General features: G+C 38.2%; 1 protein-coding gene across 3 annotated transcripts in view; it reads left to right on the forward strand.

Annotated features, from left to right (window-relative positions):
- Rpap2 (RNA polymerase II associated protein 2) overlaps positions 1-23,209 on the forward strand; it is a 64,531-nt gene that overhangs the window by 8,978 nt on the left and 32,344 nt on the right. For 2 of the 3 annotated variants that reach the window (XR_001175145.1, XM_013018352.1), the window contains exons 6-10: positions 1,281-1,369; positions 13,103-13,138; positions 15,916-16,837; positions 17,813-17,895; positions 21,728-21,808. Coding sequence is in view for 2 of the 3 variants with exons in the window: in XM_013018352.1 (XP_012873806.1) it covers positions 1,281-1,369; positions 13,103-13,138; positions 15,916-16,837; positions 17,813-17,895; positions 21,728-21,808 (1,211 nt within the window). In the remaining variant the exon portion in view is untranslated. The remainder of the gene's footprint in view (positions 1-1,280; positions 1,370-13,102; positions 13,139-15,915; positions 16,838-17,812; positions 17,896-21,727; positions 21,809-23,209) is intronic. The other variant, XM_013018353.1, reaches the window with a different exon arrangement.

Below are 23,209 nucleotides of genomic sequence, written 5' to 3' on the forward strand. Positions count from 1 at the left end.
AAAAAAAAAAGATTTTGTTCCCAGGGCTGGCTTTGAACTGTCATACTCAGATCTCATCCTTCTCAGTAGCTAGGATTACAAGCGTGAGCCACCAGCACCTGGCAAGATGAGCAGACTTCCATAGATGGATACTGGTTATGTGTGAACATAATGTCCCTTAACTACATTCTGAATGGGGGATAAGATGAGCTATAGGAGATTGAGCACCAAGGTGAGTGTTCAAGGCCAGTGTGGGTTACATAGACATTGTTTCCAAAATTTAAAAAAAGTTAAGATTTTAACAAAGTAACAGCGTAAAATTAGAAATAATTGAATTGTCCATATAGAGATTATACTTAAAACATGGACTGTAATAAGACACAGTAAAGTATAACATAAAATTATGTAAATGAATCTTAAAAACATGACTGAAAGAGAATAGTACATAACAATATGATCCCTTTTAGGTAAGTTTTAAAATAGGCAAAACTCAGTAGTATGCTTTATAGGGACATACATATTTGTATGTGTGTGTACAATAAAGAAAATCAGCAGGGCTGATATATTATAGGCAAGAGCCTGTAATCCTAGCTACTCAGGTGGCTGAAATCTGAGGATCATGGTTCAAAGCTAGCCCAGTCAGTAAAGTCCATGAGACTCTTATCTCTGTTTAACCACCAGAAAACTGAAAGTGGAGCTGTGGCTGAAAGTGGTAGAGTGCCAGCCTTGAGCAGAAAAGCTCAGGGACAGTGCCCAGGCTGAGTTCAAGCCCCTTGACTACCAAAAAGAAAAATTCAAAGCAAGGCTATAAACAACACAAAAGTGGGCCATAAGTTCAAGCTCCAGTAGTAAAAAGAAAGGGAGGTAATTAAAATGATATTGTTACAGTGTTTCCTTCTGGGGATTGTAGAGAAGTACAGTGTGAAGGGCATTTCAAAAGTACCTGAGCTGGGGACTGGTGGCTCACGCATGTAATCCTAGCTACTCAGGAGGCTGGAGGATTGCAATTCAAAGCCAGCCCAGGCAAGAAAGACAGTGAGAGACTCCAATTAACCACCAGAAAATTGGAAGTGGCGCTGTGGCTCAAGTGGTAGAGCGCTCGCCTTGAGCTGAAGAACTTAGGGACAGCGCTCAGGCCCACGGTTCAAGCCCCATGACCAACCAAAAAATAAAAAGTACCTGAACCTGGGAGTATAAGATTTGTGGGCTTGTTTTTCCTTTGAGCTACATATTTTATACTATCTTTATGTAGGTTATATTTCACAATAAGAAAATGACTAATTTTACAATGTTCTTTTCAGTCTTTTTGCAGCAATTTTTGTTACAAAGCATCTAAGATTTTTGAAGCACAGATTTCTAACACTCCAGTATGGGTTCGAGAAGAAGAGAGGTAATTTAAATCATACACATTTGTTTGTTTTCCTTTTTTCTGCTTTTTGGTAGACTGAGAATAGATCAATCTCTAATACTAACTTATTTTTAACTCTTTCCAAAGATGCTTTCTCTACTTATACCATCTTGTATCCACTTTAAAATCATTTATCAAGCCATTTTTTTTGCTATCTCTATTTTCTTCAGGTTTGAGTACTTCGTTTAGCTCATTTAGAATAGATTTTTCTGGGCTGGGAATGTGGCTTAGTGGTAGAGTGCTTGCCTAGTATGCATGAAGCCCTGGGTTCGATTCCTCAGTACCACATAAACAGGAAAAGCCAGAAGTGGTACTGTGGCTCAAGTGGTAGAGTGCTAGCCTTGAGCAAAAGAAGCTCAGGGACAGAGTGCCCAGGCCCTGAGTTCAAGAGTTCAAGCCCCATGACTGGCAACAACAACAAAAAAAAAAAGATGAGATTTTTCTGAATCTTTGCCTAAAACCTTATTAACCTATCATCAGAATGTCCATCTCAGAATTTAAAGTCTTGCCACTTAGTATTTATGGTTCTTGAAATTGTCATATAGATATATAGCCTTTATTTTCTTAAAAAAAGATGAAAATAGTCATTTGTTTCCCTTAATCTAAACAAATTATATTCAAAGTATGCAGTTTGTCTTTAGTACCTGGTAGAGCATACGCACACATATATGTACCAACTTGTGAGTTTAATAATGATTGAGATAGAGCAGAGTGCTGGTGGCTCGTGCCTATAATCTTAGCTACTTAGGAAGCTGAGGTTTGAAAATCAGGATTCTAAGCCAGCCCACGTAGGAAAATCCATGCAACTTTTTTTTTTTTTTCAAAGCTGGAAGTGGAGCTGGAGCTGTGTCTCAAGTGATAGAGCACTAGTCTTTAGCACTCAAGGACAGAGCCCATGCTCTGAATTCAAGCCCTGACACTGCCCCCCAGAAAAAATAATTATTGAGATAGATGGCAGAATAATATTTTTCTAACTTTAATGGAGATGTATAATGTATATTAGCAAGCTTAGATATTGCTTAGTGAGAAACCATGAATAAAAGGGGAAAAAATTCACGGGAGTAGATATTCTTCTATCATATATGTCTTGCTTACATCAACTGTAGTTTGAAAATATTAAATGGAATATTATAGAGATAATTCATAAGTTTTAAATTACATTATTTTGAAGTGGTGCTGTGACTCAAGTGGTAGAGAGCTCACCTTGAGCTGAAGAGCTGAAGGACAGTGCCCAGGCCCCGAGTTCAAGTCCCACAACAAAAAAAAGACAAAAAGTTGAATTAAATTACATCATTTTGAATAGCATGATTAAAACTCTTACCATGCCAAGCATCTGTAGTTCATACCTGTAATCCTAGCTACTCAGAAGGCTGATAGAGGATGCTCAGGCCAACCCAGACACAAAAGCCTGTGAGATTCCATCTCCAATTAGCAAAATGCTTGGCTGAAAATGTGGCTTAAGAAGTACAGTGCCAGGGGCTGGGGGTTTAGCCCAGTGGAAGGGCACCCGCCTGGTGCGCGCAAGGCCCCAGTCCTCAGCCCCGGAAAAAAAAAAGAAAAAAAAAAGTACAGTGCCAGCCTTGAGCAAGCAAGCCAAATGAGAAACCCCTTAGTTCAAGTCCTGATAGTGGCTGAAAATTAAATTTGATAACATCTTGCTCCTTTCTCCTGCTCAGGAGCCATTCCTTTTCCCCAAATATCCACACAGTATACTGCACACCTGCTAATCACTTAATACTGCATAGGAAAGAACATAATATTTTTGGGGTTTGATACTGTCCATGGTTTCAAGCATCTATGAGGAGTCTCAAGAGTATCCTGCTATCTGCAGGAGCATGAGAAATAGGTAACGAGAGACTAGGCTAAGTTTGGTACGTCTGGGGACAATCAGATGTGGGGTTTTTTTTGTTGTTTTTGGTCATGGCGCTTGAACTCTGAACCTGAGTCTGAGCTCTTCAGCTCAAGACAAGCAGTCTACCACTTGAGCCACAGCACCACTTCTGGTTTTCTGGTAGTTAATTGGAGATGAATCTCATAGACTTTCCTGCCTGGGCTGGCTTTGAACCACCATCCTCAGATCTCAGCCTTCTGAGTAGCTAGGATTACAGGCGTGAGCCACCAGCACCTGGCTCATCAGATGTTTTGGAATAGAACTTCATCTGGTGTTGGTATGCAAGATGGATTAAAGAAGAAAGAATCACAATGCAAAAGCCTAAAGGGTCCTTATATTCAATCCAACTAACAAACTCAGATTTATTTAACAAACTCAGATTCTAAGTGTGATAGATTTTGATTCATCATATACATGATTAGAAGAAAACAGTAATTAAACATTTGTTCTGTTGTATGTAGTATGACTATAGGCCTTGATTATGTTCAGCATCTATTATTTTTGCAATCATTGGTATTTAGATGCAAGTGTTACCTTCATTTCTAAATTTTTAGGATTAGGGATTATACCAGTGTTACTTAATAAAGCCACTAGAGGTCACTGTTATTACAGAGATTGGTTTTCTTTTTTTTTTGTAATGTATGCTGAAAATTTCTAGTATTTAGTATTTTTGAAAGCTTTTCTGGTTGCTGGGTGCCAGTGGCTCACTCCTGTAGTCCTAGCTACTTAGGAAGCTAGATCTCAGGATCACTGTCCAAAGCCAGCCTCGGCAGGAAACTCCATGAAACTCTTATCTCTAGTTAACCACCAGAAAACCTGAAGTGGCGCTGTGGCTCAAGTAGTAGAGTACTCATCTTGAGCTGAAAAGCTGAGGGGCGGAGTTTAAACCCCATGACTGACCAAAAAACAAAAAAGGCTTTCCTAATTATAAGCTTAAACGAAATATGATACATTGAGAACTCTACTCACACGTAGTATAGTTACATCATTTAGAGTTAGGGTTTTTGGGTTTTTTTGGGTTTGGGTTTTTTGAAACACTATTAGCATATTGTACAAGTGGGTTTCATTATGAACCATATATCTTGATTAGACTTATGTCATCACTCTTCTCTTCCCCCCCCCATTGCTAAAATCAATATCATTTTTTGCCTTTCCTGAGGCTTTAACTCTGGGCCTGTCCCTGAGCTTCTTTTGCTCAAGGCTAGGGCTCTACCATTTGTGCCACAGCACCACTGCCAGTTTTTTCTGAGTAGGTTATTGGAGACAAGGGTCCCACAGACTTTTCTGCCTGGGGTGGCTTTTAACCATGATCCTCAGACCTCAGCCTCCTGAGTAGCTAGGATTACAGGTGTGAGCCACTAGCACTGGCTTCTAAAAATAATTTCAACAGGTTTCGTTGTTCTGTTTTCATACATAAATGTAAATTACTTCAACCATATTCACTCTTCCTATCTTCACCCTCCCACTGGTACCCTCTTCTGCACAGCACTTTTTTTGCATTCATTCTCCAAAAGGGTTTCACCATGATGTCTCACACTTGTATATAATGTACTTTAATCACATTAATCTCTTCTATTATGCCTTCTTCCCTCATCCTTCCACCCCCCCTTCTCTCCTTGATTTCTATGAGTTTCATAATGCTTTCTTAACACACAGATACAATGTATTTTGGTATCAATTTACCCTTTACCATTTCCTTTTCCTCTACCTTCTCCCTTTCCTCTACCCTAATCCCTTCAAATAATCCCATTACTACAGACTTAGAATCAGTCTTTTAAACAAAAAAATGCTTTTAAAAAATTGTAGAATTTAGGGCACCGGTGGCTCACGCCTGTAATCCTAGCTACGCAGGAGGCCGAGATTTGAGGATCGAGGTTCAAAGCCAGCCTGAGCAGGAAAGTCCATGAAACTTTATCTCCAATAAACCACCAGAAAACTGGAAGTGGTGCTGTGGCTCAAGTGGTAGAGCGCTAGCCTTGAGCTGAAGAGCTGAGGGACAGCACTCAGGCCCAGAGTTCAAGCCCCATGACCAACCAAAAAAAAAAATTGTAGCATTTAGTATTTGATGCAATGTTTTTATTAGCTTGATGCGCTATACAAATACGTCATTGTAATTTAATGAGTGTTAAAAATAAAATTTTAATTTCAAGGAATTAGAGACCTTATTGCAATGACTTCAACTTTTTGACCATTACAGTGTATCATTATAGTCTGTTAGATAGGTAGATAGATGTCATGTATATAGTCTGATACGCACACACACATACATATATATCAGACATTAACTTGAAAAAAGCTTGAGACCCCTACATTATTTCCTACTCTGTTGCCATTGTAAAACACTAGTGGCAAATATCTTAAGTTGATTGGCCTTGGTCTGCAGTTTGAAGAATACTGTTAGATCTAGCTCATGGTTTTAGTCCTTTTACTAAAATAAAGTTACTTTATCACTAGTCCTTAATTTCCTCATTTGTAAAAGTAGACAATTACATTTAACCTATTAGTGCCCTTTAGCCCAAATGTTTATAATCCTGAATGTTGTATCTTCAGTCACAGCTATAATAATGAAAGTTTTCTAGTGTAAGACAAGAGAAATTCATAACTTGTGACAGTATCTGACTTAAGAATTTAGAATAATTTGAACTCTTTCACTTATAGAGCTGAAGGCTAAGTCTGGGAATGTGGCTTAGTGGTAGAGTGCTTGCCTAGTCATGCATGAAGCCCTGGGTTCTATTCCTTATTAATATATAAACAGAAAAGGCCAGAAGTAGTGCTGTGGCTCAAGTGGTTGAATGCTAGCCTTGAGTAAAAGTTGCTTAGAGACAGTGCCCAGGCCCTGTGTTCAAGCCCAAGAACTGGCAAAAAAAAAAAAAAGATGCAGGCTAATAAAGGAATAGATCAGAGGTTATGAAAAAGAGGCCAGAAAATTTTAGAGCATATTCTGAGCTCTTTGAGGATGTCTTGATCTCTTCTGCCATTGGAAAAAATATTGAATTTGAACCAGTTCAATATAAAGGTTTTTTTACCTTGACTCTAAAATACCAAAGCCTAGTAGCATTCCTCAGAATTTATAATAATACTTGATAATACAGTAGGTTTACTACCTCACTGGTACAGATGTATAAATGACTAACAAACTGTTAAGACTGATTCATAAATTTTTGCTCTGTATTTGTCTCAAGGCTTTGGCCTTGGAAAGAAAGGGTCCTGGAAATCTTTTAGTCTCTAATATGATGGAGAGCAGCAGTACTGTGATAAAATGTCTCTTGATACTTTTTTTTTTTTTGGTCAGTCATAGGGCTTGAACTCTGGGCCTGGGTGCTGTCCCTCGGATCTTCAGCTCAAGGCTAGCGCTCTACCACTTGAGCCACAGCACCACTTCTGGTTTTCTGGTGGTTTATTGGAGATAAGTCTCTTGGAGTTTCCTCCTAGGCTGGCTTTGAATGGCGATCCTCAGATCTCAGCTTCCTGAGTAGCTAGGATTACAGGCGTAAGCCACCAGTGCCCAGCTTCTTGATACTTTTATAGAGAAAAAACATTGACATAGAATGATTTGGACCCTAGAGCAGTACAGTGCTTCTCCTGTTGTGAGTTAGCAACTTTGTGCTCACTTAGTGGTCAGAAAAAGACCACACACAGTTTGATGCCATGGGAGGGGGTGTTCATTTAGATAGTCACATTTATGTATCTCCTTTGGTTAAGATGGGCTCTGTCAAGTTTTTAAGGGACCTTTATAGAATTATGTGTGAAAATCCAAAACTTTCAAGAAGGAAGAACAGATGTTGAAAAGCCAATTGTGATTTAAAGATGAAATGAGGTGAATGGTTAATGCTGATGGAGCTAAAAGTGCCATCATGTGGCCTCAAGTTGGGGATTTCACATGTCACTTCTTGGCAATAAACACTATAATCTCAGAGGTGCGGAAGCCAAAAACCTCTGCAGCACAACTTTTATAACCTCTTCCTGGACAGCCATTTCTGTTGCTCTGTAAGCAGAATGAAAACTTTCTGAAACAGATTTTCATGCTTCTCAAAATGTATTTGAAAAATTCCCACCAGATTGGGCAATTCTAGCCTGCTGCTTCTGAAGTTTATATATTAAACATTTCAAGTGATATCATATATATGCATGAATGTATATTTTTACATGTGGATATACATATAAAAAGTTTGATATAGTTATTTCTAGTTTCATTTTGTTAAAACTAATCACCTAATTTATAGCTTTGAGAAAGTGTTTACCAAGAACTGTTTTGAAGATATGCTTGAACTAGAATGATTACTTAGTTTTGTTTTTTAAATTTAGCTTCTAGAACTGCTTGCAGAGCAGAATAAATTGTGTAGAAAGAAGATAATATGAAGAGAAAATATATTTTGTAAACAAAAAGAATTTGAATTTCACTCAAGAAAGAATAGAAAAGAATCATGTATCCTGTTGCTTCGTTCTTTCTGAAGCAGCACAAAGCGAAAGCAAACAGGAGTTTTATGTTGAACCTTTCATCCAAAACCTGAATAGATGCACATCTTATTCTAGTGTCACTTACCATTCCTGACATGTATTAGGAACCAGAAAAAAAATTTAAGATCCTTCATGACCTAGTTAATATCTAGAAACAAAATTGAGTATAGATCTGTTTATCTAAAGGCTGGACAGTTAGGAGAGGAAAGCAGTAGTAACTCAATTCAATGAGCAGGATTAAGCAAAACATCTCCTCCTTCACGACTTTATGTGGGAGGGTTTGTTATTCCCATTAGCAGCAATGTGTCAAGGTTTAGATTTTTTTGATTTTTTTTTTTTTTTTGTCGGTCATGGGGCTTGAACTCTGGGCTTGGTCAGTGTCCCTGAGCTCTTCAGCTCAAGGCGAGCACTCTACCGCTTGAGCCACAGCGCCACCTCCAGTTTTCTGATAGTTTATTGGAGATAAGAGTCTTACAGTCTTTCCTACCTGGGCTGGTTTTGAACTGAGATCCTCAGATCTCAGCCTCCTGTCAGCTAGGATTACAGGCGTGAGCTACCAGCGCCCAGCTAAGCTTTAGATTTTTAAATGAGGCCTAACTTTGAATCTAAATATACTGCGAAGTCAATCTCTCAAAGATTCGGTTTCTGCACTTATAAAAATAAAGATACATGTTAAGGTTAAACAAATAATTAGTTTGGAAAGATGAAAAATACTGGAGGCCAGGTGCTGGTGGCTCACACTTGTAATCCTAGCTACTCAGGAGGCTGAGATCTTAGGATCACTGTTCAAAGCCAGCCCGGGCAGGAAAGACCGTGAGACTCTTCAATAAACCACCAGAAAACCGGAAGTGATGCTGTAGCTTAAGTGGTAGCCTTGAGCTGAAGAGTGAGGGACAGCTCCCAGGCCCAGAGTTCTAGCCCCACGACCAAACAACAACAACAAAAAATACTGGAGATGATCGGTGATAGTTGCACAACAGTGAAACTGTACTGAGCAATGTAAATGCACTGACCTGTACATTAAAAAAGAACTATTAAATTGTTATGCTACTTACTTGAACATAGGGCCACATTCCCAAAGAGACCTTTGGTCTCTTTACCGTAATTTTTTTCAGTCCTAAGACTTGGAATTCAAGCACTATCCCTTAGCTTTTTTTGCTCAAGGTTAGCATTCTACCACTTGAGCCACAGTTCTACTTCTGGCTTTTTTTGGTGCTTAATAGGAAGCACTAAATTAATGCTACTTAATTAATCCTACTCAGGATCTGATTAACTAGGATTATAGATATGAGCCACTAGTGCCCAGTTTTTACCACAATTTTTTAAAGTCCACCTAACTTACATAGTGAACACTTACTAAATGTCAGTTTTTATTATACATTTAGAGTTTTCTTTCTCAAAAAATGTCAAGCAAGGGGGAGACAGGGTGAGAATGATTACATTGTAAACATGCGTGGAAATACCACAATGAAACTTCCTGTATAACTTATGTATGCATATGTGTGTATGAGTTGGGTGTGTAAGTATGTCAAAAAAACAAGGTGTAAAGCTGTAGTTGCAGCTACTAGGAAAGCTGAGGCAGGAGGATTACTTGAATCTAGGAGTTGAAGATCAGCCTGGTCAACATAGTGAGATCCTATCTCAAAAACAAAAGTATGTGTAGCTGGGGATTTCTCATATGACTGTCTTAAACAGTGTTCATGACTTAAAATCATCTTTTCCTTTTGATTACCTCTTGATTCAGGCATACTTGCACCTCATTCTTATTTGGAAATGTTCTGCCATCAAAATCTTGAAATATAAGCTTCCCGTCTCTGACCACAACAGTTAATCTTATCTATAGTTTCAGTCTACTCTGTAACCTCATTTTGACCTCCTCTCTCCCCAGCTCCATTCTTCTGGATTGGCAAATCTTATGTTGGTCCTTCTAGACAATCTTACATTCTTTATTCCCTGACAACCTGCCATGTCTACTTCCCAAGTTCCAAGCATCCTTGTTTCTGTGCTGAACATTATTTCCCTGTGCCTGAGCATTACTGGTGAACCTTCTCAAATAAGACCACTAACACTTTAGATAGTCTATCCTATTTAATGCAGTGTCACGCCTGTGTTGCTCGTTTTATGAATGATGGATCTATGGATTGAATATAAAGACTCACATGAGGACACCTGACTTAATATAGATTTGGAATTTAGACTCAAATCTGCCTGGCACTGAAGACATGGCATTGGCCGGTACTTGGCATTCCTTTGGCCCTGAAACTCAACTGTTTCCACATAGTACTTATTGACTACCTGATAAATTTAGATCTTTCCATTGAATCAGTCCTATAGTAAATATTTTACCCTCCTAGAGCCATCAAAGGCATCCAGCAGGATCTCCTTTAGCACTCAGATTGCTGTGTCTCCTCCTTGCTGGTACCGTGTCTTTTTACTGGGCCCCTTCTCTGGGCCTTCCTTCATTATTCCTTCCTCCTTTAAGACTTCCTTTCATTCTGATACTTTGTCCTCTACTTTCAACAAGAAAAAAATACATATCCATTAGGCTTATCACCACTATGATAATCGGTGATCTAAGCAAGCACCATCTCAGGGGAGTAGAGGGTACAGATTCTAGGAGGTGGAGGGTTGATGACTCAGATAAGGAATTTGAAAATGTTGAGGGCAGACCTCTTCAAAGGAAGTTCTCAGTGAAAAGGGCTAGTGGGGTGGCTCATTGAAGGACAGGATTGTTCTTTGTTTCTTTAAGAGAGGAGTTAGGTTTAAGCATAACTACGTGTTTTGTTTTTTTAATAAGTTTTTTATTGTAAAAATACTGTACAATCTGAGGGTCGAGGTTCAAAGCCCGGGCAGCAAAGTCCGTGAGACTCTCTTCTCCAATAAACCACTAGAAAACTGGAAGTGGCTCTGTGGCTGAAGCAGTAGAGCACTAGTCTTGAGCTGAAGTGCTGAGGGACAGCGCCCAAACCCAGAGTTCAATCCCTATGGCAAAAAATAAATAAAAATAAAAATAAAAAACAGAGATTACAAGGTAATCCTATCAAGCATTGTTGCCTCCTCCTTTGTTTTTCCCCTACCATCCCTTCCCTCCTACCTCAACTACATTCCTCCCCTCCCCCATCTAAATTGTAGAGTTCATTTTTCAGCATAGTGTCTTGTACATCTCACTGTTACAATGGGTCAACCTGTATCCCTATTTTGTTGACTACTTGTTTTAAAGAAGAACTTTGGAAGGCATATGGATAAATCCCTGGAGCAAGACTCATAGGGTTAACTTCAAATGTCTCTAGGTGTAAACTATATCTTATGCTGAAATGTTTCCTCTCTCAAATATGATGGGTTCAGCAGGAATTTTTTCCTATGTCCTGTAGCAGCTTATATTATGGTACTGAACATGATATTCTTTCAAATTAAACAATGCAACAGTGTAAATTTTTATTGCTATTATAAAAGTTAATTTTAAAAAGTTGAATATGAAAATGCATTTGAAGGCGAAGCATGCTGGAACATGCCTGTCCCAGTTCTAAGAAGGTGGAGATAGGAGGACTGCAGCTTGAAGCCAGCCCAGGAAGATATTAGTAAGACCCTGTCTGAAAAGTGAGCCATTCACAAGCAGCAGGAGACCTTATCTAAAAAACAAAACAGATCAAAAGGATTGGGGAGAGCCAGGCACTGGTGATTCATGCATGTAATCCTAGCTACTCAGGAGGCTGAGATTTGAGGATCACGGTTCAAAGCTAGCCCAGGCAGGAAAGTTCACAAGGCTCTTATCCCCAGTATACTACCAAAAAAGCCGTAAGTGGAGCTATGGCTCAAGCGGTAGAGTACTAGCCTTGAGCAAAAAAATTAAGAGCACCTAGGTCTGGAGTTCAAGGCCCACAACTGACCAAAAACAAAAAAAGGAAGGGCTGTATATCACTCAAGAAGAATGCTTGGGGGTCTTGAGTTTACTTCCTAATACTGCCAAAAAGGCCTGTGGAATATACATGACTCAGTTTTTACTGGGTTTAAAGGAATGTGGATTTCTCTATTAAACAGCTATTATTTATACTTGCTACAAGACTTTTTTTTTCCTTTTTTCTTTTGCCAGTCCTGGGGCTTGAACTCAGGGCCTGGGTACTGTATCTGAGCTCAAGGGTAGCATTCTACCACTTAAGCCACAGTACCATTTCTGGCCTTTTCTGTTTATATGGTACTGAGGAATCAAACCCAAGGCTTCGTGCATGTGAGGCAAGCACATTACCACTAAGCCACATTCCCTGACATAAGTTTTATGAATCACATTCCCTCCATATTCCTAAGACCATTTTACTTCAATGGTAATTTACTGTCCATAAATTTTTTTACTTTTAGAAGTTATGCTATAATTATTGTAAGCCATATTGAGTTTGAGTTTTGGTTTTCCTCTTACCACTTGTGTAATTTGGAACAAATATCTTATACTCTTGAGTTTAGTTTCCTGTATGTTACGTAGGGATGATGGTAACAGGCTGTCTCATTGTAAGGATTCATAGTTGTAAAACGTTAGAACATGCGTTCTTTTAAATTATAAGATCCTTAAGATCTTTTCTATTAGCATACTCAATATAGTATATTCAGATTTTGATTTTTGAAATGCACATTCTGCATTTGCAAGTTAGCCTGAGAATACAATTAAAAATCACTGTAGCTACATGTACATTTTCAACTCTTGCTACTCAGACCCTACTACTGAGCCACATGCCAGGCAGCTGCATGATGCTGAGCCATACTAATATTAGGTGGGAAGACTGGGGTGTGGATGTGGCAGAAGCAAAGTAAGAGACCTGGAAGTAGACTAGTTAGGATAACTTAATTGAACTTAGTCCTGAAAATGATTAAGATTTAGGTAGAAGACTTAACACAGACTTTTTGTGATGAATTTCTCAGTACTTTTTCCTTTTCATTGTTTCTTTGAAAAAACTCCTTTCCTGAGGAAGGAGCAAGCTGCATGAGGGTTGTAATCCTAGCTGCTTCAACGGGGAGATGGGGGATCTCTGGTCAATGCCACACTGGCTCCATTTCAACCACATGTCACAACAACAAGCACAAGTAGGAGGATCCCAGTCCAAGACATCCTTAAACAAAGCAGGATGCTAGCTCAAGAAGAATGAGTGCTAAAAGGCATCACTGACTTGGTAAAATGTCTGTTTCACAAACAGGAGGTCCTGAGTTCAGACCCACCCCTCTTCTCCCCCCCCCCCGCCCCATATGTGTGTGTATATACACACACACACACACACATATATGCATGAACTATTTTAGTTATGTTATCTGCCCAATAAGTACTGGACAGTGTTTGACTTATCAGTTATCTTCAATTTTCTGTCTCTGTGTTTGTTTCCTAGGCATCCTGACTTTCAGCTGCTACAGGAAGGACAAAGGTACAGTTGGTGCAATGTCACTTTCCTTCTATATGGTACTTAAGTTAATAGACACATTAGGCGTGAACCAGGTGATAGGGCCTATTGAACTTCCTGTGCTGATGCATTGAAAGTGTCCTATTGTATCCACACAAAGAGTTATTTGACATGTTCAGCTTTTTCTTTTCAGATGATGAGGTGATGTGTTTGATGTACATGATTTATTGTACAGCTGTTCCTACTGAGGAAGTCTAATTGAGCCTGTTGAAATATGACACACTCTTCATAGTGTTTTTATTTAAGTTGTACCAATTACGTTTGTTGAAAGGTTATTATGGTCTTCTTTCATAGGATTTCAAGATAGTAGTATGTCAGTTTTTTTACTATTTGAAAGAGTGTCTATAAAGGGATCATTCAAACTCCAAGATGTGATTTTGTGTGTAAACCTCTTAGTATTGCCTGTCCGACCATGGCTGTCTCTCACATTTCCTTTAATCCTCAGAACCAGTGCTGCCTACCTAGGTCATATTCACAGCACAAGTAAGAAATAAGTATTTATTGGTGTATATTTTCTTTTTTCTTTTTCTTTTTGGTCAGTCATGGGCTTGAACTCTGGGCTTAGGTGCTATCCCTCAGCAATCCAGCTCAAGGCAAATGCTCTACCACTTGAGCCACAGCACCACTTCAGTTTTTCTGGTGGTTTATTAGAGATAACAGTCTCACAGACTTTTCTGCCCAAGCTGGCTTTGAACTGTGATCATCAGATCTCAGCTTCCTCAGTAGCTAGGATTACAGGCGTGAGCCACCAGCACCTGGCTTGATGTATATTTTCATAGCCTCAACCTATAATGGACTTAAAATTCCAAGAGAATGAATGAACTATATGTAAGGTGAATTTTTTTATAAAAGATATATTTGCCTTTATTCTTATCCAAATGACAGTTCCCTGGCTGTATGGGCTAAAATTTATTATGGATATGTAATACTGAAATTTTTCTATCTTTTCTCCAGTAACACTTAGCCTTACTCTTAGCTTTTTTTCTTCTTATCTTTTCTCGACACTTCCCCACAGTACATTTCTTGATCCAAAAATTTCGTTATCTAATGTTTCAAAGGTTTGTCAGGTATATTTGAGAGCAACTGCTCATGTGTGCTTATTTATCTTGAGTTGAATTAGAAAAGCTACTCATTGCCTTCTCTCTTTGATAATTATTAGGCTTACTTAAACTTAGTCTAATAATCTAAAGACATTGTCAAAAGGACTAACTACTTCTGTCTTTTATGGTTAGCATTCTGTTGTAGCTAAGTGTTTGAGTTTATGTACCTTTCATTGAAAAACATTGATTTGCCAAGCTTATTTTTATTATGACTTTGTTTTTCATTCTGTAGGATTTATTTCCTATATAATGATCAGCCACAATTAGAAAGTGTCTCTCTCTCTCTCCTCTCTCTCCTTTCTCTCCTCTCTCTCTTTCTCTTTCTCTCCCCCTCTATTTCTCTCCCTCTCCCTCTCCCTCCCTTTCTCTTCTCTCTCCTCTCTCTCACCTCTCTCTCTCCTCTCTCTCTCCTCTCCTTCCCCCCTCTCCTTCCTCCCTCCCCCCCTCTCTCTGTCATCAGTTTTGGGGCTTGAACTCTGGGCCTGGTTGCTGTCCCTGAGCCTCTTTGTGCTCCACGCTAGCACTCTACCACTTGAACCACAGCACCACTTCTTGAGCCACGGCACCACTTCTGGTTTTTGAGTGGTTTATTAGAGATAAGAGTCTCATAGGGAAAAAATCTTTCTCACTTTTTTGCCCAGGCTAGCTTCAAACCATGATCCTTAGATCTCAGCCTCTTGAGTAGCTAGCATTACAAACATAATCCACCATGCCTGGCTTCTTGTCTTTTTTTTATCTTTCAAACCTTTGGAAGTAGAGCTGTGGCTCAAGTGGTTAGAGCACTAGCCTTGAGCAAAAAAGCTCACAGACAGCACCCAGGCTTGGAGTTAAGGCCCCAGAACCAGCACCAAAAAAAAAGTTAAAGCTGGGTGCTGGTGGCTCATGCCTATAAACCTAGCTACTCAGGAGGCTGAGATCTGAGCATCATGGTTTGAAGCCAGTCCAGGGAGGAAAGTGCATAAGACTACAAAGTCTCCAATTAAGCACCAAAAAGCCAGTAGAGCTGTGGCCCAGGTGGTAGAGCAGCAGCTTTGGGCAAAAAAGCTCAGGAACAGTGTCCGGGCATTGAGTTTAAGCCCCAGGACCTGCACCAAAATGAAAATAAAAGTTAAAAACCTTAACAGAGATCTTGCGATGTATTTTTAGTATATATTCTTATTGTAAAGATACTGTACAGAGGGGTTATAGTTACATGAGTAAGGTAATGAGTATATTTCCTATCGAGCATTATTACCCTTCCTTTGTTTTTCCCTACTGTCCCTTCCCTCCCTACCTCCTCAATTCCTCCCCCCCCCCATGTATTTTTTGAGATCCTGGTAACCTACCAGTTTTCTAAAGAAGCCCTCTGAAAAAAATAAATAAAATAGCCAACAGAAAATAAAAATAACAATTATTTGCTTTTTTTTCTTTTTGCTATACTCTTTTTAACAATTTTAAAATAATGGGAACAGGCAAAGGAGAAAAAGAAGAGTATCAATATGTATTAGACAGAAAATGGAAGTTTCCTTCTGAAATTTCTATGTCAGAGTCTGTAGATAAAGGTGTGCCTAGGTAATAAAAATTTTTATCTTGATTGTTTGAGTTTAAGTACTATAGGAACTTTGCTTTCCTGATACTGTGAATTTGTCTTTTCTTCTACAGTGGCCATTCAGGAGAAGAAGTGCAGTTCTGCAGTAAAACCATCAAAACATCAGATATTGACAACACTTGTCATTTTGAAACGCAATATGAGTCTAGTTCTTCTAGCATTTACAGTGATAGTAACAGTGATAATGAACAAGACTTTGTTTCCTCCATTCTACCAGGAAGCAGACCAAATGCAAAGGGTCCAAGGCCACAGCTGCACAAGAAAAGCATAATGAAAAAGAAAGCTGGTCAGAAAGCTAGCTCAGAGTGCAAAGATATAGAGCAAGCAGTTGTAGATATTGCTGCACAGTTAGGTAATTGTAGCTTAGATGATCAGGAGAAAGCTGCCCATGAACTTCCTCCTTCACAGAAGGTAAATGCTCCCATTTCTTCAAATAGTCCTTCGCATGAGAAATTAAATGCTTCGGCAGATTCTGAAGGTAAATACAGTATGTCAGAAATAACACTTGTGGGCCTAAGTAAGAAAAGTGCTGAACATTTTAAGAGAAAATTTACAAAATCAAGTCAAGTTTCTAGGTCAGACTGCAGTTCAGCACAGGTGTGCCCTGAAGTCATGAAGACAAACTTACTTAAAGTTCTGAAAGAGACTTTGATTGAATGGAAGACAGAAGAAACTTTGAGGTTTTTGTATGGCCAGAATTATACTTCTGTGTGCTTAGAACCCTCTTCAACCTCTCTCGTTAATGAAGAACTAGATGAAGATGACATAAATTCCAATCCAGGTTGTCATTCCCCATCTCAGAACAGCCTCGATGAGTCGTTACCTTTTAGATGCTCAAATACAGCCAGCAAACCAGTGCCAAGTTATGAGGACTTGAAAAAAGAAACTGAAACCCTGAATATGAGGATCAGGGAGTTTTATAAGGGACGATATGTTGTAAATGAAGAAACTTCCCAATCACCAGACTCAGGAGAGGTATGTGTTGATGAGTTTTTCCAGGCTGCTAACTCTTGAAAAACCAAGATTAGTAGATCTAGTGTTGGGACTATATATAGTGACATAGACTCACTAGTTGAATAGTGAAGTACTTTATGGATAATAACTGGTAAGCCTGCTCATTTAAAATACTATAAAATTATGATAAAGGAACTTACTGGGAAATAAACACAGAGAAAAGAAAAAGTGCATTCAGATCTGGACTTAATTGTCTCTAGCTTTATGAAAAATTAGTTTGAGTCTCCTCATCTTTAGTGTTCACAGTCATTTGAGAAATGAAGTCATATGGCAGGAAAAATGGGTAATAGCCTTGTTTTGACCACAAAATATGTCGCTCTTAATTTATAAAACAATATAGAAGTGGGAATATTGTAAATTTTAATTTTTTCTTACATTTCTGTAGAATTTTTTTCCTAGCCTAGCACCATACTCGGAATTAGCATTAAGCCATGAGAAACATAGGTCTTGCTAGTTTCATAAACTAACCTCTAGTCTCTCACTTGTCCCTTCCCACTGGTTCCCAGCCCTGAGATTCATTTTATTATTTAGTTACTTTTACCATTTTGTGGTGCTTTCAAATAAATATAAGGAGATGTTTCCCCATTTTTTTTGTTGGTTGATTTGAATGATCTTGAGTATATTTTCAGCTTTTCCATAATATGATGATTGCATTTACTAATTTTAATCTTTAAATTTTCCACATTTGTAATCCCTTTGTATTCATTTTCTCATTCAGTGAAGGAGGTCTTACAACCCCTCCTGTGTAGGAGAGAGAGTAATCCTTAGAACAGGCAAATGACTCAAGGAGATTATATCAGCCTTAAATCTTTTAATTCTCAAAGCAAGTTATTTCCTACTGTACCAGTTATGTAAATTTTTGTTTGTGTTACCTGTTCTACTTATAAAAGAAGAAAATGTCAATTTATTACTGTTTTGTTTAAACACATGATTTAGCCTGATCCCACCTTTCCGCTGGTAGATTCAAGTTCCCAGAACCAGATAAGAAAGCGCATCGTCCTTGAAAAACTGAGTAAAGTGTAAGTACACCCTTGCTGTTTCAGCTTCATAGGATAAGTTAGTTTGATGTTGATGAACTCATAATTTATCAATAGTACCTTTGAATTTTGAACACAAAAATACCGTTTAAAAGTTTATATGGATTTCTTGGTTTGAGAAATTTAGGGTTTTGGTTTTTTAAGATTTTTGTATCCAGACAATATTATTTTGTGTAGAAAACACAGAGAAAGGCCGAGATTTCAGGAATAGAAGACCAGACTATCTTTCTCCCTCTTAATGATCTGTAAAATCTGAGTACAATGTTGAAGCTAGACCATTGAAATAGTGATTGTGGTGACTGTGTCACATCAGTTCTCATGAGAAGAAAAGGTTATTAGGAAGCTCTTAACAGTCAGTGGCTTACTCTGCCATTTTCACATTTGCACTTTGGCTTTGAGCTTCCTGTGATGGAAATTATTATTCTTGCAAGTAGCCCAATCATAAATGGCACTTAAAATTTGCTATTTTGGCTTCTCTGACAATAGAAACTTTAAAATCTTTTTTTTAACTCCAAAGGTATAAAGACTATCTTGAACCTTCATTTTCTTTCTAGGTCAGATAACATGAAAAGAGCATGTCAGGCATTATTTAAGGTGCCACAAATGCAGAGAAGTCTCAGTTTTATAGCAGGTTGAAAATAAGAAAAACATTTCCCAAAGCCATATTATTTTGAGGAGCCAAAGTATATACTATGACCTGTAATGGGAGAGATTAATTTTTTACTTTAAAATATATATTTCTAAGCTACATCTGAAATCATTTTGAACAGGGTTTGTATCTTTGGCTAGGTATCTTTGGCTCATGCCTGAAATCCTAGCTATTCAGGAGGTTGAGATCTAAGGATCATAGTTCCAAGCCAGCTGGAGCAAGAAAGTCCATGAGACTTTTATCTCCATTTAACCACCAAAAAAGTTGGAAGTAGAGCTGTGGATCAGTAGTAGAGCACTTCTAGCCTTGAGCAAAAAAAGTTCAGAGAAAATGCTTAGGCTCTGGATCCCAGCCAGGATAGCCCCAAAAACAAAAAAAAACTGAATCAAGACGAATATCCATGGCCACACATAATGGTGCACACTTGTAGTTCCAGCTATTGAGAAGATAGAATCATAGTTCAAGGCCAGCCTAGGCAAAAAAAATTAGTGAGAGCTCATTTCAGCAAACAAGCTGCGCATGATGATATATATATCTGTGATCCTGTTTACACAGGGGGCGTAGTTAGGAGGATCATAGCCCAGGACTAGCACTAGGGGAAATGCATGAGACTATCTGAAAAAACAGAGAAGGAGCTCAAACAGTAGAGTACCTACCTGCCTTGGAAGGATGAGGCCCTGAACATCAAACACTAGTAGCTCTTTAAAAAAGAACTTGTAAATTACACATTTTCAAATATAATTTCTATATTTTAAAATGATGTTTAAATGGCTAGTTATTGAATGCCTGCTGTATATTATAATTTGCATTATAATCTGATTTTATATCTTTTCTTTCTGTAAAATAAATTGGTTTAGAAAACTGAGTAGTCACTGTTTACATAGTACAAAAAGATATCAGACTTGACTTCAATTATGTGGTATTTTGAGGGATGAGTATATAACATTCAAAAATGCATCCTGTCCTGTTAAGTAGATAGGAATTTTGGTAGCAGGTTTTGTTGATTCTTGCTTATGAAAGCAGCTGGGCTTTTTTTCTTTTTTTTTTTCTTTTTTTCTTTTGGTCAGTCATGGGGCTTGAACTCTGGGCCTGAGTGCTGTCCCTAAGCTCTTCAGCTCAAGGCTAGCATTCTATCACTTGAGCCACAGCACCACTTCTGGTTTTTTGAGTTGTTTATTGGTAATAAGAGTCTCCCAGGCTTTCCTGCCTGGGCTGGCTTTGAACTGCAATCCTCATATCTCAGCCTTCTCAGTAGCTAAGATTACAGGCATAAGCCACCGGTGCCTTTTTTTCTTTATAAAAATAAAACCTAGAATAGGATGATACTTCAGTGTCAGCACTTGCATAGAGTTTGATCTCCAGTAACCATCCCCCAGAAAAGACCTTTTTTCCTTTTTTGGTTTCTGATTTAAACTAATTGTTTAAAAAAAAAAAAAGCACTTGGGGCTGGGAAGGTGGCTCAGTGGTAGAGTGCTTACCTCATATGCATGATGCCCTGGGTTCAATTCCTCAACACCACATAAGCATAAAAAAGCCAGAAGTGGCGCTGTGACTCAAGTAGTAGAGTGCTAGCCTTGAGCTGAAGAATTGGACAGCCTCCAGACCCAGAGTTCAAGCCCCACGACTGACAAAAAAATATAAAGAATAAAAATGTGATTACATACATAGTAAAGAAAATTTAGGAATAAAAAAGGGAGTGTAAGGGAATAAAAATTACCTGAAAATCTTTCCACTCAGTAACCACAATTGAGATTTTGATGTTTATCTCTGAAATGCATACGACATGTGTATGTCATTTATAGCCTTTTCCTTAGACTCCCTGTTACAGAAACCTAGAAGAAATTATGTGATATATTATCTGCAAATGCATCTTATATTTTTATAAAAAATAAGATACCAAATCTGCATTTCCACTTAATATTTATCATGTCTTTACAGCTATTAGTAAACATTTTAAAGACTTTTGTTAAGGTTTATCAAATGTTTGTAACATAACAAATTTGACTATTTGCCTATTAATATATTTTGTTTTGCCATTATTGTGGATTGGACTTGGATCTTTGCTCTTTCCAGTCAAGTACTCTACAACTTGAGCCACACCTCCAACCACTTTTTGTCTTGGTAATTTTAGAGGTTAGGTCTGGCTTTATGCCCAGCTAGCCTGGGCTGTGGTCCTCCTGCCTACGTTTCCCCCATCCCTGGGGTAACAGACATTAAGATGTGATTGAGATTGAATTTCACAAACTTTGATGCCTGGGCATCAAACTCCCAAGTAGCTAGGATTACAGATTTTAGCCGTGACACCTGCCTTTAATATATTTTTCGTCTAATTTTTTTTACTAAAAATACTACTGCAACAAGCATTTTTTTCAGATGTGTTCATTTTATTATGAAAACACTTGACAGTTGCATTCGTCATATAATCACCTAATTTTGAAACTTCATGACCTGATGATATTGATTACAACTTGCATTTTTTTTCTCTCTACTTATTCAGAGTAAACAAAGGGCCCTTGCTCTCAGGGAGCTTACATTCTAGCAGAAGGGAATAACAAGGGAACATTTATGGTACCATGATAATGTGATAAATAAAAGTAAACTTCATGCTTTCCAAGTCCATGCAGTAGGAAAGCCAGGAAGTTGCAAACATGTTCCTAAAGAAGTTATGTTTCACTGAGAAAAGCAAGAACCTAAGCTGAAAGGTAAGGTTAAGAAGATGATAACAGTTTGGCAGAGAAAGCCCTACAGACCCTAGGATGGAAAGCACTAGAATAGCTAGTGCCTGTCTCCTGTGCAGTGCAAAGAACAATCTTTTTTAAAATGTTTATCTGGGGAATATTTAGCTGATTGTTTCCTTAGGATAAAGTTTCTCATAGTACAACTATTGGATCAATTGCTAAGTTGCTTTCCAAGTAAGGAAAACTAGGGACAAAAATACAGGTAGCAGCCATAATGATTATGCATTGCCATGCTTTACATTCTGTAACATAGACCATCAAGTGTGGAGTTACTGTGAAATGTGTTCTTAGGACTTCTTACCAGTAAGAATCTAGAAATAATGTTGCTTCCCCCTAAGTGCCATTATGCCCAGGGAAATTCCATAGGTAGGCTTGATCCAAAAATGTTTCCAAATAATTATATTTTTTAATGCATGATTTTTTTCAGATTGCCTGGACTTTTAGGTCCTCTTCAGATTACAGTAGGAGATGTTCACACTGAACTTAAAAATCTTGTCCGCACATTCAGGTTAGTACTGATACTATGATTTTCACCCCTTACTGATTGCCTTGTGGAATCCATAGTTAGACTAACGCATATGCAAAGTAAGTATTTTCCCTTTACTGTTTTACATCTACTTAGATGCTGTTTTCTTCTCTCCTAAACATTATTTCTGTTCTTTTGAGTGCAGCTTCTTAGTGGGACAGAAGGATATATTTACTTCATATATTTCATTCTGATATATTTCGTGTGTGTGTGTGTGTGTGTGTGTGTGTGTGTGTGTGTGTGTGTGTGTGTGTGTTTTCCTGTAACTTTTGTTCCTTTAGTCAATATCCATTTCCTATTCAAGACATGGGCTGAAATCCCTCCCTCTGCACCTTACTATCTACTCTGGAAGCTGCTTACTAAATTGCTGTCCTAGACTAGAAATGTATGAAGAGAGAGTGTTACCATCACAAACACATAACTACAAAGTGATGTGTGTGTTAATTAGCTCAGTTATAATCATTTCATAGTGCAATTTTTGTCAGTTATACCTCAGTGAAGCTGAGGAAAAATGCAACTTATAGTTACAAGTGCAATAAATTTTACATAAAGGACAGCACAGGAAGATTACCTCAGGAGCTTAGTCTTGCCAGATACTCACCCTTTCTGAAGGAATGACAATAAAGGTAAAGTATGAATAATGAATACGTCATTTGGAGATATGGCTCAGTAGTAATGTGTTAGCATACCCAGGCTTGATTTCCTAGCACCTAGATCATTTTTTAAATTTTTTTTATTATTTAAGTAGTTGTACAAAGAAGTTCCCATTCTACAAAACAGTACCTAACACCTAAATCATTATATCTCCTATTCTCTAAGATGAGAACCTTACTGATCAATAATCCAAGCACTTACATACATAACAGAGAAACATCTGGTGGTAAACTCAGTGTACTTACAAGTGTACATCAAATAAGAACTAGTAATCTCATCAGGCCAAAATGCTAGACTTAGATATTTCTGTTATGAGAACTTGACAGGAAAAAAAAAGAGATTTTGAAGAGCTCTACACTTAGGTGTCTCCATAGTCATTAGTATCACAAATGGGGGAGAAAGTCAGATATGGTACACACTACTAATCCCAATAAGCAAAATAATACTAGTAAGCAAAGGTGGAACTGCAGGATTGCAGTCCAAGGCTGGCTTGGGCAAAAGCATAAATCCCTAACTGAAAAAGTAAAAGAAAAAAAAATGGGCTAAGCATATGACTCAAGAGCTCAAGTTGTAGAGTACTTGCCTATCTAGCATAAAGCCTTAAATTCAATCCCTAGAACTAAGTGGGCAGCAAGGGACCCCCCCCCCGCCCTTACTAGAGATGCTGTTGAATACAAGGGGCCCTCTAGATGAAACGTCGTGCAAGAATGAGTCATTAACAAAAATATG

This window comes from Dipodomys ordii, unplaced genomic scaffold (genome assembly GCF_000151885.1).
Source record: "Dipodomys ordii isolate 6190 unplaced genomic scaffold, Dord_2.0 Scaffold39, whole genome shotgun sequence".
Classification (NCBI taxonomy): Eukaryota; Metazoa; Chordata; class Mammalia; order Rodentia; family Heteromyidae; genus Dipodomys; species Dipodomys ordii.